Consider the following 19,787-nt stretch of genomic DNA (forward strand, 5'->3'; position numbering starts at 1 on the left):
ATTATTGTGATAATCTTATTGCCTGTCTTTCCACCTGAGCTACTCCCTTCTCTAATCTATGCTTCATTCCATTCTTAGACCAATTTTCATGCATAGATCTATTCCTGTGATAGGATGTTTAGATTTAGAAAGATACTTAGGAGTCATCTAATCCCAAGTCCCATTTTTCCATAGGGAAAGTGAGGTCTGGAGTTGTTGAATAATTTGTCAAGATCTCACAGATAGTAATTGAGTTAGGATTCCAGGATAGATCTTCCCATTCCAAATCCAGCATCCTTTCAATTGCACAAACACTTCTGTTCTTCTTACTGCTCTAAAAGTTTCAGAAGCTTCCTAATACTTACTAAGTGAAATTCGAACTTTAAGCTCCTCCACAGTCTGCCACCATGATTTCTCTCTATGAATTTATGTTTTAGTCAAACTGAACTGTTCTCTGTCCAGATATACATACAGCTCTCTCACACACATCTCCACTGATGACAGAACTGAAGGAAATGAACCCAATCCTGAGGAAAATAGTTTGCTGAGGCATGAAGCAGTAATTGTTCCAATCAATAACTCAATTTTTAAAAATCTACTTTTCTCTTAATATTTGCAAGGCACCAAGCTGGGTACCAGAGAGACAAAGATGACTACTTAAAGAAAAGATTGTCACCTAGAAGAAGAAATAATGGGCAGGAATTGTAAAGAGGCAAATTTATTCTTTTATTTTTTAAAAATTTACCTTCTGTATTTGAATCGATATTGAGAATTGGTTCCTAGGCAGAAGAATGGTAAGAACTAGACAATGACAGTTAAGTGACTTACCTAGGGTCACAAAGCTAGGAAGTATCTGAGGGTAGAGTTGAACCCAAGGTCTCACATCTCTAGGCCTGGCTCCCAATCCATTGGGCCACCTCACTGCCCCCACCCCCCAAGTTTATTCTTAATGGAAGAAAAGGTTTCTGAATAATGAGAACCCCTGCAGAGAAGAGATAGAATAGAGATGTAGAATGAGACATATGTTGTCAGATATGGGCAACTTATCTACTTGCTTGGCTTGATATGCTTATTCAATACAAAGGAAGACTTCTTTTGGTATATGGGGGGACAAAGAGTGACCTCCATATATGCTTACATAGTCTTCAGCATAGTGAATTATACACAATTTACTTTTAATAAATATCTATTAAATATTTGTCAAAGGAATGCCACACGACTGGTGTCATCATTATCATCAAGGGAAAGAGCAGGAGATCCACTGAGTTTGACTTTGGACAAGTCACTCAGTCTTTTAGAGTCTTAGTTTCTCTATCTGTAAAGGTAGAGAAAGGTTGGACTAGCAGATCCAGGGCCTAAATAAATTTTGATTTGCTGAGCCAAGATGAGTAGGTGGTGGAGTAGATAGAGTGCCGAGATTTGGAATCAAGAACGCCTGAGCTCAAGCCTAGCCTCAGACCCTAGGCAACTTCTCTTCTTATCACTTATCCTCTGTCTATCTCAGTTTCCTCATTTTGTAAAAAGAGAGAGAGAGACAGAGGCTATATAAGAATATGTAATATTCTTATGATTAATATAAGATGATAGATTGTATATTATAATCATATATTAATAAATTAGTGTTCTTATAGATTAATTATAATAAAATATTATGGTATTAATAATATTCTTCTTATCCTCATTTTACAGATTTTACATTCTTCCCAGGGTTGTTATGAGGATAAGATGAGATGATATTTCTAATGTGTTTTACAAACCTTATAAGTGCCATATAAATGCTAGTGATCATTAAGTGCCATATGTCTTTCTACTTCTATTCCAGTTGGTCAGTTTTATAAATTAACTTCATCATTCTTCATGCATTTTTTATAAAAATTGTTTGATTTCTTGTGATAATTTAACCTATTGGATTTGTTCTTATCATTTCAGTTATACCTGACACTTCATGACCCTATTTGGGGCTTTCTGGGCAAAGACACTGGAGTGGTTTCCCATTTCCTTCTACTGTAGAGAGATCACTTGGACCAATGCTCTCATTTTACTGATTAAGAAAGTAAGCCCCAGAAAAAAGGAATAATTTGCTCAAGGTCATATCATTGTTGGCAGAACCAGGATTTAGTACCTGAATCTCCTAACTTCTAAAGGAAACACAAGAATACCATAATATTACATGAGATATTCACAGGGGACACAGGAAGGATTGTTTGTTTGTTTAATGGAGTTTTCAAAGAATTGCAAAGAACAGAGAGATCATGGAATGTCAAAGCACATCAGGGAAAAGTGGCCTACCTTGACACATTGGCTCTAGCGATGACCAGTTCCCAGATACCTCGCAGGTAGTGTCCTCTGCACCTATTAAGTGTCTTCCTTCTGAGCAGCTAAATGTACATTTGGAGCTGAAGCTGAAATCTTCCAGTGGATGGGTGCAGTTTATCGTTCCAGAGTCTGGTGCCCTTAAAGGCTCACACTGAATCACTTCAATGAGGAAAGAAACATGAATGTGATCTGGTAGTAGAGAACTTTTCTAGATCCAAATGTGTTTTGTTGGAAGGGAAGAGTGCTTGAAATATCTAACCAGCAAATTCATCTACTAGAATCTCTCTTTTGGAGGGCAGGGTGGTAGGGGGAAGGGAATGTAGAGGGGCAGTGTGGAGGGCCAGACTTGCTATCCCATTGTTAAAAAGGAACTTCCAGTGTGGAAACGCCATCTGTCAAATGCAGATCTGCACCTCATCTTCCATTTATAATCTTAGAGAGTTGCTGGGGCCATGGCAGAGGAGTAAAGAGACTTCTCCAGGATTACAGAGCCAGCATGCATCACAGAGATGACTTAGTGCAGTTGTTCCTGACTCCAGGCCCAGCTATCTAGCCAGTTAGACAACCCTGCTTTTCTTTACAGTCTTCTATTCAGCCCTAAATAAGGAAAAAAGGAGCCCCTTCTAAGAGAAGCTTCACATGAATAAAGGGTAAATTATAACATCAATGCAATAGAGAGGAATAGCCAGTGCATTCCTGCCCTTCAGGGTCTTCCCCTGAAGAACTATATAATGGCAGAATATCAGAGGCAGAAAACAAACAAACAAAAAACAAACCAATAAACCTTAGATTCATCTTGTTCAGTTTCCTCATCTTATGGATAAAGAAATTGAAGTTTGGAAATGCTTCTACAGTATAGGACCATGGAATTTAGGCTAACTAAGAGAAAGCTTAGAGTTCACTGAATCCAACTCCGAACAGGTTTGGAAGTTATTCAGTCATTTTTCAGTTGGATCCAATTTTTTCTGACCCCATTTAGGGTGTTCTTGAAAAAGATACTGGAGTGGTTTGCCATTCCCTTCTCCAGATCATCTAGAAGATGAGGAAACCAAGGCCAACAAGGTTAAGTGATTTGTCCAGAGTTACATAGCTAGTAAGTGTCTGAGGCCAGATTTGAACTCAGCAAGAGGAGTCTTCATGACTCCCGCTCTGGTACTCTACCCACTGCACTACCTAGTTACCCATACACAGGTTAGGAAAGAGGTATCCAAAGAAGGTCCTGATGTCTAGTATCTTATCATTTATGCCACTTCAGGCTAGGCTTTTCACTTCTAAAAAACTCAGTTTCTTTATCTGTTAAATGAGGTTATCGGGCTTCCTGTCCAACATAGCCCTGTTCAGGGCACCTCTGGGAGGATTATGTCACTGAAGTCATAAAAACCTATAGCTTGTGCTTTGTGTAACTATGTGAGCTTCTTCCATTACTTTCTTGGTCTTCCCTTTGGAGATATATAAAAAATGCAGTCAACAAGGTGCTTATGCCCTCGATTGGGTGTGTCTCTCAATGGTGGATGATGTGGTTGCTTCCTGATCAGTGAAGTTCTCCTGACACATTAGAGCGAGTTATGAAATCCTTACAGAAAAATAAAAAGATTGCAAAAGGCACAGTCTTCTTACTGAAACTTCCTACTTCTCAGAATATCTTTCGTGACTGTGGCGACCGAATCTAACAAAACAACAACAACTCCCTTCAGACTTTACCCCTAGATTGGAAAAAGCCAAGGAAAGGAAAAGATGAGGCCTTACCATTCTCACAATTGGGCCCATAGTATCCCAAGTCACATTTGCAGGTGTAATTATTGATGGTTTCTATACATTCTCCATGACCACTGCATGATGAAGGCTGACAAGAAGCTTCAAGAAAGCCAGAAAATTATCATTTTAAAGTTTTTAAAATCCATATAACCATTAAGCTTAAACTAGAATCTTGTAATGTTATACTAGCAAGGACCTCAGAGATCATTCCTAGTCTAGCCCACTTAACTTATGAAGGAGAGAACTGAGGTAGATTGTTCAAGATCATACTAATAACATTATATAAATCTCTGTGAGATTCTACTTTCATGGATAAGGTCATTTAATTATTGCCATTCATTTGCATGCAAAAGGCTGAAATCTTAATACTTTTTTTTAATACTATTAGATCTTGAAGGTTACACAGGTTTTTAAGAAATGCTCCTATGTAGCCTTACAATTATTGCTCAATTATTTGGCAATCCATTTCTTCATAGACGTTGCAAAGATGACTTTCAGGCCAACCCACCTAAAATGATGACCAATTCCAAATTGATGGATTCCAGATCACAGCCACATCTGGGAATTTTTGTTACCCAGGATTAATTCATTTGGAATGTGGCTGCCTGTGGGAAAGAAGCACACCCCAAGATGGTGTTTTTGGTGCCGTCTAAGTCTCAGCACCTTGGGGTAAAGCCTGTTTAAGCTACCCTAGTTATAGCTGTGGTCCAGATAAAATGGTCTTCACTATCTAATTATTTGGGGAATTCTGGCTATCTCCATTTGGTTCAGTAAAAATAGTTGCTAAAGGAAGGCTGTTGAGCATGATTTGGAAAGTTTTCTGATTTTTAGATTAAACTATCAACTTGCTCAGTCTCTCTGTCTTCAAAAGGAAGTGATCTTTGCCCTTCTGGTACCCCTCTGCCTCCTTCATTTCTCATTGCGATTCATTTTTGGTCTTTTTCTTGGCTGCTTGGAGACAGTTTGGGCATTTAAGTACATATCCCCTGAGATCAGAAATACCCAGGAATGTTTTCATTCCAAGTTTTACTTTGCATAGTTCAACTATTACCAGAATGGACCTAGGAGGAGAGTTATCCTAGAATGAACCAAAAGCCTCACTCCTTGTACTGAGTTGTCTCCCCTTTCCTTAAAATTTCCTAGGGTAGTTCAATTGCTCTACTTTAGTCAGCTCCTTCTACTCTGGGAGCTAAGAGGGGGCTGGCTCCACACCTTCATAGCACAGAGCAACCTTGGATTTAAAGCAAGAGTCATCATTCCATTTGCCTGCATCTTCCTTCCTCTTGATATAGATCTCGACACAGTCCTCCTTGGATTTTTTGTTGTTAGGTTCTCCTTTGCCCCAGTTCTCTGCTTCTTCAGTAAGTGGTTTATTTGTTCCCACCCAAGTCCATATGCCTGTTATCTTCCGGATCCCAATCCAGTAGTAACTACGACGTAGGGGAAGTGTAGCATTCAGGTAGGCAATTTCTGCCTTGTTCTGTATGGCTACTAAATCTGTGTAATGGGTCTGGCAGTAGTTTCTTGCCCTAGTCCAGTTCATGGGTTTTTCAGAGTAATGGTAGGTCCAGCAGTCACCTCCATACAATGCCAAGAAATCTGGAAGACACCAATATGAATAGGATTTACCAAAGTATCATAGGTTTTAATCCAACAAAACATATGTCATCAAAGATCATCTATTAGTCTAACTATCATTTTAAAGGCATCGAGATAGTACAATGGATAGAATTGGATCTGGACTTAGGAAGATCTAGCCTCAAACACTTAAAAACACTTACTTGACCCTGAGCAAATCACTTAGCCTCCTTCTTTCTCAGTTTCCTGATCTGTAAAATAGGGATGATAATAGCACTTACCTTCCAGAGTTGTTGTGAGGATAAAATGACATACTTACAAAATTATTTGCAAGTCTTAAAACACTATCTAGGGGCAGCCAAGTAGTTCAGTGGGTTCAGAGCCAGGCCAAGAGATGAGAAATCTTGGGTTAAAATCTGACCTCAGATCCTTTTAGCTGTGTGACCCTGGGCACCCCCTTTGCCTAGCCCTTACCACTTACTACATTACTACACAGTGTTGATTCTAAGATGGAAGGTAAGGGTTTTTTTTTAAAAAAAACACTATATAAATGCTAGTTATTCTCATTTTTATTATTATCACAGAGAGAAAAAATAGAATGAAGAAAGGACTTGCCAGAGATCACAGTGTTATCTCATGGCAGAAGCAGGATTTGAACTCGTCTCCCACCTTTTACCCCTGAGCTGTTTCTACTACATTATGCTATCTCAGTTTTAGTTCCATATTTAAACATAGCTTTATCCAATGATCAGTCTAGGATTGGCTAATAATTTTGCTCCTGTCATTTAAAAAAGCACCACTTCTCAAAATGTCTTCAAGTGATTGAAAAGAAATTTCACAATAACTTTTGGAAACCTCATTTTGCTTTGCTTAGTGATTGACAGACTATTAAGATTTTGCTTAAAAACATACTTAATAATAAGAATAATGCCAAGAAAAAATAGAATGCTTAAAGCTTTTCAAAGTACTTTTCTGACTGCAATTCTATGAGGTGGGAAGTTTGAGTTTCATTATCACTTTTATGGATAAAAAATTAAGATTAGGGGAATTAATGCTATTTAGCTCTGGAAAAATTCAGGGCCAGAATTTTTCTTCTGAGACAATTTTTGTAGCAGTTTCATAGTCTGAGAAAGAAATAGAATTAGAATATGACTAATAATAACTTTCTTTCTAGAAAAATTATATTTGATATTGAAACATGATTTCTTCTGAGAGTATCACAATACCTAGCACATGTTTCATGCATTTCCTATTGCATACTTTAAAAAAATCACAGCATTTCCTTAGTGACCATGTATCTGAACAGGAGTCCTTTCTGTGACATACCCAATAACTGGTCATCCAGCCTTTGCTTGAAGATGTCCAATGAGACATCTCCTGAAGATGTCCAATGAGACATCTCCTGAAGCAGCCCATTCCACTTTTGGGTTACCTTCATGGTTATGGTGGTTTCCCCTACCCCAGAATTTGCCTCTTTGCAACTTCAACCCATTTTTATCCATTGTTCCTAGCCATCTCCCAAATGCTTCTGCCTTAAGTGATTGATTACATAATGTTTTACATACAGTAGGTGCTCATTAAATTACTGATGCTGGTGATATAATAATAATAAAAGCTAACATTTATATAATACTTAATATGTGCCAAATACTGTGCTAATTAGGGTAACAAGGTAGATAGAATGCAGACTTGAAGTTAGGATAAATCATCTTGAGTTTGAATCTGGCCTCAGACACTCACTAGCTGTGTGACCCTGGGAAGCTCACCTAACTGTTTACTTCAGTTTCCTCACCTGTCAAATAAACTGGGGAAGGAAAAGGGAAACCACTCCAGTATCTTTGCCAAGAAACCCCCAAATGGGGTCACAAAGAGTCAGACATAACTGTAAACAACTGAACACACTGTGCTAAGTGCTTAACAATTATTATCTCACTTGATCTTCACAGCAACTTTGAAAGGTGAATGCTATTATATTCCTCACTTTACAGGTGAAGAAACTGAGGCAAATAGCATGTAAATGAAGTCTGGCGTTACACAGTATTAAGTGTCTGAGACTGGATTTGAACTCGGGTCTTCCTGACTCCGGGACCAATGCTCTACTATGCTGTCCCCTAGCTTCTTTAATATGAGTCAAAGAAGGCTAGTGATATCATTTATCTTTATTTATTTTTTAACTTCTTATTTTTATAAAAAATTTTTACATACAGAAACAATTTTTGACAACTTTTTGGACATTTTGTGATTCAGATTCTCCTCCTCTCCCTTTTTCCCTCCCTCCCCAACGTGGTAAATTGTCTGATATAAGTTATAACAGTACTTTCATGCAATACATTTTTCCATATTCTCTATTCCATGACAAAAGACACATAGTGATGTCCTTTAAATGGGAGTCTTTTGGAGAACCATTAGCAAATGGATGGGTAACTACACAATGACTGTATTTCTTATTGTTCGTCATTTTCAGTCGTATCTGACTCTGCATGATCACACTTGAGTTTTCTTGGCAAAAGATATGGGAGTGGTTTGCCATTTCCCTCTCCAGCTCATTTGACAGAGGAGCAAACTGAGGCAGACAAGTTGAAGTGACTTGCCCAGGGTCACACAGCCAAGAAGTATCTGAGACTAGATTTGAACTCAGCAAGAAGAGTCTTCCTGACCCCAGGTCTGGCATTCTATCCACTACATCACTTAGCTGCCCAATGATATATGTAGTGCAAAAGGGTACATATTAACCCTGCAAAGCCTTCCTGCAGAGTTTCTGACAGTTGAAAAGGGTTTAGAATCCTGAGGAGTGACAGTTGACCCTGGAGACTAGAAGAGAGTATAGAGGGTCGACTGAGCTCTATCTTTGGACTGAAAACCTGGCCTATATTCTGCAGCTTTTCTCTTAAAATTTGTAAGCTTAACTATTTCCTTTGAATCTCTCTAACTTCCCCTATTTCCAATCACCATTTTCCCTTCCTAAATTTCTGTGGGTTTTTGAAAGGAGGGTAGATCTGGATGGTAGCTTTCAAACTTGGTAGATTTAGTTTCCCCGTAGTCAAATAGGGCTTACCCTTGTTATAAATTATCTCTTGAATCATTGTATCCAACTTTCCTAACCCTATAGGCTACAAAATCTCTTGGGCTGAGTTAGGCAGGTCCTTTCTCAGTCTCACATTCCTGTGTCCCTCCCCCACCTGAAGCTTTCCCTAGGCGGCTGTTAGAGTTACTTTGTATCCCTCCATCCACTTCCAATGAACTCTAAAACTCAATAAACCCTTTTTGTCACTTAATCAATCCTTTGGCTAGTTCATTAGTTGATTGATAAGAGTGGGAGAAGGGGAGAAAGGAATAATATTGTCTCTGGGTCCTGAAGGGAATTGGAGGTGTCCATTTTGGAGGAAGTGAAATCTCAATACTTCCTCTGGACTCTTCCTTTGTGAGCCTGAGAAACTGACTAGAAAGCATTCTAGTCAGTTTCAAGCTATTCTTGGCTGGCCCTAACCTTTGTCTGTAGAAGTGCCCTTCCTATCTGGAGGGCTCAGTCTGTTTCCCTTTAGTGTCTCTGTCTCAAACCTGTGTCCCAGTCTGTGTCTCCCAGGCTGCAGCTGCCTGCCCAAAATACCTCATCCTTTCCCTTGAAACTCTTTGTATAACAACTCCGTGTTTATATTCCCTAAACTCAGTCATTCCCTTACTTCTCTTACCACCTCAATTTACCACCTTCACCATTGTACCTTCCTTATCCACTTTACTGCGTTAGGAATCCACAAACCTTATCCACAGTGCCTTATCCCCTATTCACTCTATCTTTAGTCCTTTACCTGCCTTATTCCCTATTACAACCTTACCTCTGCCTTAATTTCCCTATTACCTCTAGCCTATTCCCTTATTACAACCAGTTTATTACCCTACTAGCTTAATCCCCTTATAACATATAGGAATATGATTTTATACGTATGCATACGTGTATAGGTAATTCCACACAATTATATACATTAGCTAACTCTTTGTGGCCCGTGAGGAACAATGGTGTCTATACAATAATGCTGCCAAATCAGTATCATCTAGATTCCTGTAGCTCTCAGAGTGTAGAGAACAGCACCAGATAAAACCAAGTCTCAGATAAACAGTAGACATTGGACCAGGCCTTGAGCAGTTTGCAACCAAAGGAAGGAGACAAGCATACATGAACAGGGCAGTATTCTACCACTGCATCTGAACAATAGAAACTTTTTATGAAAAGGGATTGTTTCATTCTTTGTACTGGAATCCCCAACTCCTATCTCAGTGCCTAGCATATAATAGATCCTTAATAAAAATTTGTTGATTGATTGATTGATTAAATAAGACAGCATGGACAAAAAAAAGTATTGTGAGCAAATTCAAATTATATATAGAGGCAACTAGGTGGTGCAGTGGATAGAGTGCTGGATTTGGAGTCAGGAGACAGGAGAGCTGAATTCAAATCTTGTCTCAGACACTTACTAGTTGCATGACCCTAGGCAAGTCACATCTTCTGTCTGTCTCAGTTTCCTCATCTGTAAAATGGGGATCATAAAAGCCCCTACCTCCCAAGGTTGTTGTGAGAATCAAAGTATTATAGAAATCCAAAGGATTGTTGTTATTACTACTATAGCTGGTTTTAGTTCTTTTCAGTTTTTGCAACCCTATTTGAGGTTGTCTTGGCAAAGATAACACAATGGTTTGCCATTTCCTTCTCCAGCTCATTTGGTAGATAAGGAAACTAAGGCAAACAGGATTACATGACTTGCCCAAAGTGATCTAGCTCTTGTGACTAAGGCCAGATCTGAACTCAGGAAGACTCATCTTCTTGACTCCAGGACTGACACTGAATTGTTAACTGTTTAGTCAGATGGGTAGAAGGAAAGAAGTTGTGGTGGAAGGAAATAGGAGCTGGGGAGGGTTAATAAAATGTCCCATCTGTGATTACTGGCAGAGGGAGCTCCCTGGTGAGGAAATTACTTCTGCTTTTGCAGGTCAACCCTTTCCCTATAACTACAATCTTAGAGACTTGCCTAGAGCAAGTCAAACACTGCAGGAAAAAAATTAACAAAATAAATATAAATACAATATGGATCATGTTAATCTGTGATTTTCTAAATCTATATATGCCCAGCAGGGATCTTTATGTTTGGGCTAGTAGCCAGCCTAGAGAACTTAAAGGTTAAGTGACTTGTCCAGGGTCACAAAGTCAGTATGTACCCAGAAGGGGATATTTCTGCCTCAAAGGCTTGCCTTCTAGCCACTACATCATGTTAACTCTTTTGAGACTATTTAAAAAATACAGGGTGGTAGCCTGTGTTGAGAGAGGGAGTTTCCTCACTAGGGAGTACTCTAAAGCAGTAAAATCACAGATTCAAGCCCTCTTGCATGGATTTATAGCCAGTGCTGGGATACCTAATGAGGAACTCCTCAGAATTGTGAGGACAGTTCAGTGCTGTGTCAGGCAGGACACTGTTCGGAGCTGTCCTCATCAGAAGCCTAAATCATAAGCCTACTTATATACATTTGAGAAGATGGCACACATCACTTAATGATCAATCAACCAATTTCCCAGCACCATGGCTAGATCCTGTGAGAGATATGGACCATGTTCTTGGACTTCAAAGACTTTACAATGTGCTTGAGCAGAGATTATTATCCCATGAAACAATTCACAAGAAATAAAAGACGGTATATAACGGAATGCCAGATAACATGGCACTGGCGGGTCTGCCAGCTTCAAGTGTCCCCCTGCTCCAGTCCCTCCTCTATTCTGCTGTTAAATCCTCTTCCAAAAGCATAACAAATCTGTCCTCTTCTGCCTTGGAACCAATACTTAGTATTGATTCTAAGACAGAAGGCAAGCATTTTGTTTGTTTCTTTTTTTTAAGGATGTGGGATGCAGCTAAATGGCTCCGTGGCTAAAGAACCAAGTCTGGAGATGGGAGGTCCTGGGTTCAAATGTGACCTCAGATACTTCCTAGCTGTGAGACTCTGGCCAAGTCACTTAATTCTAGTGGCCTAACCCTTACTGCTTCTTAGAACTGATACTTAGTATTGATTCTAAAACAGAAAGTAAGGGGTTTTGTTTTGTTTTTTTTAGTATAGCTCTAACCATGTCATCTCCACCCTGCTCTAAAAATTCCAAGGGCTCCCTATTACCTCCAGCATTATATATAAAATCTTCTGTTTGGCTTTTAAAGCCCTGGACTTTTACAGTCTTTCCAGATCTCTTAAATTTATTCCCCTGAAGGTGCTTTAAGATCCAGGGACACTGGCTTCCTTGCTGTTCCTCTAGGAAAAAACAAAAAAGAAAAGAAAACAAATACACGCCATCTCCTAACTCTGCATTTTTCACCTACAGTCCCATATGCTTGGAATGCTTCCCCTTTATATCTCTGCCTCCTGGCTTCCTTAGCTTCCTTCAAGGTCCTGGCTAAAAAGCCAGCTTGTTTAAGAAGCCTTCCCCACCCCTCTCAATACCAGTGTCCTCCCTCTCTTCATTTGAGCCAATTTATCCTTCCTATATCTTGTTTGAACAGTCCTGCACATCATCTCCCCTCCATTAGATTGGGAGCTTCTTGAGAGCAGGATTTTTTTTTTTTTGCTATTCTTTGTACTTTTCAGTTCTTTGAATAGTGCAGAGCAGGGAGTAGGTACTTAAATGCCTATTGATGTGACCAGTCCCCTGGGGGAAGAGTGTAAATAGCTAGGGAGAGGGAAGAATGGAGTTGACCAGTGATTTAATCAGTGTATGGAACTCTCTGTATGAAAATTCTCGGAAGTGAGACAGATCAGGAAGTCATCTGTAATTTCTAGTCTTAGAAGATAAACTAAGCAATTGAAAGATACTGACTTGCCCATGGTCATATAGCTGTAGGATGTGTGTATATGCATATATACATACACATATATACATATATGTATAGATTTTATATCTTTATATGTACACATATTTTTATGTCTTCATATGTGTACATGTGCACATATATAGATAAATGTCTATATTTTTATATCTTTATATATGTATATATGGAGAAGGAGACAGGGGAGAGAGAGACACACACACACAGAGACGAGAGAGAGAGAGAGAGAGAGAGAGAGAGAGAGAGAGAGGCACAACTTGAACCTAGGTCTTCCTCACTCCAAGAACTACATTGCCTGAGTAGTTCACTTGTCTAATTTTTATTAAAGGTTATAATAGCTTCATTCCTTTGAGCACTGATGACTTTTTTTATCCTGATGAGAACTACATTAAAATATCAATATTACTAAGATGGGGTATGCCTTCATCGGCCAAAGGATCACAGATTTGAAACTAGACAGATAAATCTTAGAGTAGCTTCCTCATTTTATAAATGAGAGAAATGAGAAAAAAGAGCTATTGTGACTTGCTTAAATCCAAAGTCATTGGAAGAAGCAAGACTTATATCGAGGATCTTGTATTCCAAACCCAATGCTATTTCCACTAGTCCATGATTGCTCTCTCTAAGCCTTATCAACTACCATTTTAGCAGGAACCAGACACATAAAAATCACCTGCAGAGAAAGAGGGGAGGGAGAAGGATCAGACAAAGGATCAACAAAGGTAGAAAGATGGGAACAGCCATACATAGCAGAGATGGATAAAGCCAAAAGACTAATAGACAATTTTGCCCAGAGCTGATTTCCTTGCTTCCAGAAACAAGCAATCAAATGGTATCAAGCTACCCAGAGTTATTATAGCAAAGCAATCTGATTATCCAACTTACCATAGTAAAGGATTATTAGGAACCACAGCTTGAAAAGTCTCCACCAGCCCTCAAAGGGGGTCAGATACTTCCAGAAAAGCTTCTGCAAAATAAAAAAAATGGCAAGTTTGTAACACTTACTGAGAGATTGGCACAAAGGGACTTCCTGGACAAGAGAACAGATGTTCTTGGGGGTAGTTTTCAAAAACAAAGTGGATTTTTCTCCAAATCCGATGACTCCACAACAAAGTGGATTTTTCTCCAAATCCAATGACTCCACAGAAAGGATATCTATACATGTGCTTTATTCCACAACTACCAAGTGCCATCTCTGTTGATTTTGTACATTTTGCAATATTTTTATTTTATTTCTGTCCTAGGCTATTTCAGATTACATGCTCTTAGAGCCTTAAATCTCCTTCTGTGAAGTTCTCTTCAATGTCTTAGTTTAGGGTAGAGATGATCCTTGGCTCCTGAAAGGTAGTCCAGTAGAGCCTAGGTTATACTCTTAAAATGAATACATTTAGAAAGTACGGATAAGAGACTGGATCATAAGCCTGTTTTCTTCAAGAACAAGACTAATTAAGTAGTAGTTTAGCTGTAAGCTAAGGATATTAATATCTATGGCAACTCTCAGGAACCACCTGCCACTATGGAAGGACGTCAGACTGAGTCAGTGGAGAAAGTTCTCACAACAATAAAATTATAAATCCTCAAACTACTGAGGTAAGGAGTCTCACTTTTGCTTCTCACTCCTTGTGTAATCTTGAGCAGGCTAATTAATTTGTATGGGCCTCAGTTTCCACATTTGTAAAATGAGGGAGTTGGAATTGGTAGCCTTGGAAATCCTTTCTAGCTCTATGATCCCATAATTCAAAACAAAATTATCAAAGAAATAAGAATAAAATCTCAGATCTAGAGTTGGGAAGGTCCTCAGAGGCTATCTAGTTTTAACTCCACTCATCCCATTTTATTGATTAGGAAACTGAAGCACATAGAGGTTAAGTGGCTTGACCAAGAACATTTGAGTAATAAGTGACAGAGGAGGAATTTGAACCCAGGTACTTTTAGGCTAATGCTTTTTCCACTGCACTGTGCTGTGATTTAAGGGTATCCAGGGACATTAAAGTGTCCAGCCTCAATATAAAAGCTAAAATACTAGGTTATGGTACCACAATGCTGCCCATCTCTAGAAAATGGTGATGGGTCAATTACTGGAAATAAAGTGAAATCCAGTATCAAAGTTCAGTCACAGAAAAATAATTTTACCCAAATAACAAGCTCATACTTTCAAGAGAAATCAAAGCATCATATTCTAATTCCTTTAGTATATCTCTTCCCAACAAAGATCCCTAAGAGCAATAAGATACAATTAGCAAGATGAATGAAAGCCTACTGTCACCTCTTCAGACCTTTGTAGACTGCCTTAACTCTGCCTTAATCAACACCCATGTTTTCATCTTAACAGAAAATTTGAATTGGTGGTTCTTTACCCATTTACCAACCCCTCCACATTCCCAAGAGTGGTCATCTATTGACTGGAGTTTCTCAAGGTCTCTTAGGATGAAGAGGCTCACCATGGTAATTATTTTGTTCTCTAGTTTTTTCTGCAGTTCAGCTTTCAAGCTCAATGTCAGTGACCCAGGCTTCTGTCCCTCATCCGGGTGCTGCTCTGGTGCCCTGAGAATGCACTGAGTCCCTCTCAAGACACTTGGTTCCCTTATTGTGGCAGCCCAACCCCACCCCACATCCGGTCCCAGGTCTTTCCTTGAATGCCTCCCCACAGGAGAAGTGAACCTGTTTTATTATTTTTTGACAAGACATTTATCTCTTGACTATCTGTGGTAATGCTGGAATAGAAAGTACTAGAGAACAGATAGTAAAAATATACATAGTTTTTAAAAAAAAGTATTTTCGATAAATGTCATAACCTCTCCCATGCCCCACCAAACCTCAACAGAAGGAAAGAAAGGCAGGCTGACTTCTGAGAATGTTTTCTCTCCTCTTTCTTCCCTTGCTCACCCCCTAGTGGATGTACTCTATGGAGATATGGCCAAGTGTGGAATAGACAAGAGACACCAGGGCTAGCTCTGGGTATTATTGTAAAATAGGTGGTAGGTAGTACTATATATATGTAATAAAACAAAATAGCTTTGATGCTGTTAAAAAAAAAGATTGTCCCACAGAGCTGGTGTAAGGAAAACATTTTCTAAACTTTTAATCACAATATAGCTGTGAATTATTATTATTTATTATTACATTAATTATTACAATGGATCAAATGATGAAAGACTTTATAGCATGCATAATTTATCTACATTGGATAGCTAACATAACTTCTCATGTAATGCAAGTTTGTCTGCATATTCCCTGGAGATGGACGGAGGAAGAGATCAATGTTCTAAAGGATTCTTAGTCATAAGTGCATAGATTTAGAGCTGGAAGTGATCTCAGATGACCTCTAGTTACAATCCCTTCATTTTACGGATGAGGAAACTGAAACTGGTAGTGACCAACTTGCCCATGATCACAAAGCTAGTAAGTGTCTGAGGTAGGATTTAAACTCATTCTTCCTAGTTCCAAGTGGAGCCTTCTGTGCACTCATAACACCTTGGTGCCTCAGCTGTCATCAGGATAGCATTCCACTTGATGCTCCTTATAGACCTCAAATTTAGAATGCCCCTTATTGAGCTCATCTTCCATAAAAACAAATAACCTCATTCTTTCTTCTAATTGTGCTCTTACTGTTGATGACACACCATCCTACCACTTACTGATTAGATGAATGACTTTCATTGTTATCAAGCCCAATAGAGTCTGTCTTCCCCAAATCTCTTTTAGGTATCCTTATCTCTCAATATTCTCTTAAATCCTCTCAAATTCCTATTACAACCATCTGATGCAGGCTCTATCCATTTTTTAGATTATCATAATAGCTTCCTAATTGGCCTTGCCTATCTCTAGTCACTTATTGGCAGAGTGAAATAATTTCTGTGTGACTTCTGATTTCTGTCTTGCTACCAATCCAGATAAATGAGTTTTCTTGCTATTCATTATGTGTGTTCAATGTGAAACTGGTCTTAGGTGGAAAAGGAGTCAAACCTGGATATAGAGTTTAAGGTCCCTCTTTCCCCCAAAAAAATTTTGACAAAATGATCAGAAGACTTATGGAACCCAGTTATATCCCCTAGACAAACAATATTTAAGGAAGCAGAAAGATATGTTTCTAGTCCAGTATCCTTTTCTTTAAGGAGAACAGAGTGGGCTCCAGGAACAATTTCCTGCTTCCCCTACTAGCAGAAATAGAATTCTCTCTTGGAGAAGTGTAGGAGGAAAAGAGGGTAGGGATCTCCATTCTGCCTCTTATCAAATCTCATGATGATGGGCCTTGCCACACATGGGCCCCTCATTACACCTGTGGGACCCTCTTTCTTCTTTCCTTCCCACGGAGGCTTATCCGAGATACATGGGTTCTATAGCCAAGGCTTGGCTCTTTTTACACCTAATACCAGTTCCACATTGAAAACACATAATGAATAGCAAGAAAACTCAGCCTAGCACCCCAAAGTCAATCAATCTCTCCATTTTACAGGTTAAGAATCCAAGACCCAGAAAAGTCAAGTGATTTGTCCAAGGTCGTGCATTCCAAGAAGCCCTTCATTTCTGTGACCCAAGATAGCTTTCTAAGCTCCTTGAAGACATGGATTGTTTTTCATCTTGTCTCTGTATTCCCAGGGCTAATACAATATCTCACACATAGAAGGAGCCCAATAATTGCTTCTTAGATTGGATTAGATTTTTCCCATTTTCTTTGTACAACTACATATAGTTGTTCAGTACAAGTAATGACCCCATACACAAAGACTATCATAGAACATTTTATTATTCAAATGAACAGTAGAATAAAATAGTTATATACATTATATAAATAAATATTTTAAACATTATATTTTTAAAGTCATATCATAAAACCCAAATAGTTCATACATGTATCAATACAAATATTTTACACACACATACACATTCATAATCTCTATAAACAATATTTAAAAATTTTTCAGAGACATAATCATTCATATTACAACTTCAGTGCTATGTCTCCTATTTGCAAAAAAAATATTTTGGTATTAGTATAGGCATAATCTACTTAATACCATTAACTGATTCTTCAAAAACTCCATGTTTGACAAAAATGACATTATTACGTACTTCATTCCATAGGAATAATGCAATAAATGGTTAAAGAGCCAACTGCCATTATTAATAAATAATAGCTAGCATTTATATAGCACTTTAAATGTTATAAAATTCTGTATTATTACAGACAGGTTTGTAGTTTTACAGTGGGGTTTGCTCATAAGATGTTATTGTAGAATGATAATGGCAGGAACAACCTTATGTAGGGTGTGCTTTTACTCTGTTCTGTTATTCCTAGCTTCATACCAAGTTGGCTTTTGGCCCAATCATTTGCGAACTGCCACCATCTCTTTAGCACAATGTACCCCCATTGCACAATATGCCTCAGTATATACAATATTAGGGGAAAAGCATAAAAGCACAGAAAAGCTCGTCTCTCAAATCTTGTAGTGTTTGGGCAGCCATTGCAGAGACCAAGATGGTGGTCAATGTTGCAGGTTTTCCTACCTTCAGTGGAGAGCTGGCAATTTCTCTGCATATAAATAAACATTTTCATATGTGTATGTGCTCCTATTAAAAAATAACTTCTAAATCTACAAAACAGAGAAATTAGAAGGATTCACTCAGGCAGCTTCACTTTGCTACATAATCCACTGCAATACACTTACACTGAGCTCCCATTGCACAGAAAATGCAGTTCGGTTTACAAAGGTCATGTTTACATGCCTCTTGAGAGTAGTGTACATCTTTGGCATAAAACATGGCATACCCATGATTGTCATTAATTAAACCCAGAGAAGATATTCTTAAAAATGTACCTCCATTTATTTTTCAAAATCAAATATTCAGCATCCTGGAACCATATTTTTTCTCTAGGTGGAAATGCTAAGAGTGCTTATTACTTAACATCTCTGTGGAAATAACCAGCAAAATATATACAAGTTTCTGAAAAAAATAAATATAAAAAAATTACATAATGACAGCTGTTTCTACTCTTCATGTTGGAAAAAAGAGTAGAAAGAGGGCAGCTACAGAAAAGGTCCCATCATCATCATCATCATCATCATCATACCTAGAGTCTACTGCCCTGAGCATTTGAGATCTTCCCTTTAGACAAGGGATGAAAAGTTTGTAGATGGCATAGTCTTAGATTTCTGCAAGTTCTGCAAAGATACAGCTAACACCAGGAAAGGTAAGTGTGATAAAGGTAAATGCACAATATGCACTTTTGACCATTCCTAATTTTAAATGTTGTTTTCTAAGCACTATTATTGTTATTTTTCCTATCATTTCAGTCATGTCTAACTCTTCCTGACCCCGTGTGGAGTTTTCTTGGCAAAAATACTGGAAAGGTTTGTCATTTCCTTCTCTAGCTTATTTGACACATGAGGAAACAAGAAGAACAGAGTTAAATACTTGCAACAGAGTCACACAGTCGATAAATGTCTGAGGCCAAAGTTGAACTTGCAGAGATGAATCTTCTTGACTCTAGACCTGGAACTCTATCCACTGTTGCACCCAACTGCCCCCCAAAGCACTTTTATAGGATAATTTTAGTGTTTTGTGTATCACAAAACATTCCAAAGAGTTGATCAAAAATGTTTATAAAAACACATTTTGCTATACTGAATTCTACAGAAATACAAATGCCCCAGATCAGTTATCTGCCATCCCAGTACAGTTTGGTCAGTAGGAATGGGTACAGCTTACATCTTTCAGAACTCTTGTCAATGTTGTCTTCCTTAAAGCATTTAGCATCATAGAATTTCTTTTCAGTATTTAAGTAGCAACAGATTCTCTACCTTCTGAACATTTCATAAATTATAATACTTATTTCAATTTACATAGCACCTTCCATTTTACAAGGGGAAATATTACCACCCAACACTGTGCTCTGTGAGCATTATAAATTGTCAGGGCATACACTATTCAGGAAGAACCAAAGAACTTCAATATTGTTTCTCAATTTGAAAATGACTAGGAATGGAATTCGAATACTCCAAACCCTTTTCTGTTCACCTTTCTAAGGGCTTAACAAGGGCTGGTTGGTTGGTTGATTGATCTATTATAAGACAATACATCCTCTTACTTTGAAGAGTATATTAACACATACTAAATTTCCCAGTAGAAAGATTGGGAATAGGCCTGGTCACCTACACTTGGTCAGCAGAGGTTCCTTGTAGATGCCATAGACATAGAAGGAACAAGGATCCAAGGAAGATTTTTCCCCTTGATGAGAATAGTTGTGTCCAAATGGCCAGGCATGTGGCTAAAAAGCCTAGTTTTCTAGGACATATCTGTAAA

At 38.4% G+C, this 19,787-nt stretch overlaps 1 protein-coding gene across 1 annotated transcript in view; it reads right to left on the reverse strand.

The window, feature by feature from the left end:
• Positions 1-15,005, reverse strand: part of SELL (selectin L) — a 34,594-nt gene extending 19,589 nt beyond the window's left edge. The window contains exons 1-5 of the mRNA XM_044672831.1: positions 14,924-15,005; positions 13,368-13,449; positions 5,263-5,649; positions 4,042-4,149; positions 2,269-2,454 (exon numbers count right to left, since the gene is read on the reverse strand). Of these exons, the coding sequence (XP_044528766.1) occupies positions 2,269-2,454; positions 4,042-4,149; positions 5,263-5,649; positions 13,368-13,449; positions 14,924-14,926 (766 nt within the window). The 5' untranslated portion in view covers positions 14,927-15,005. The remainder of the gene's footprint in view (positions 1-2,268; positions 2,455-4,041; positions 4,150-5,262; positions 5,650-13,367; positions 13,450-14,923) is intronic.
• Between the last annotated feature and the right edge of the window lie 4,782 nt (positions 15,006-19,787).

This window comes from Gracilinanus agilis, chromosome 4, assembly GCF_016433145.1.
Source record: "Gracilinanus agilis isolate LMUSP501 chromosome 4, AgileGrace, whole genome shotgun sequence".
Lineage (NCBI taxonomy): Eukaryota > Metazoa > Chordata > Mammalia > Didelphimorphia > Didelphidae > Gracilinanus > Gracilinanus agilis.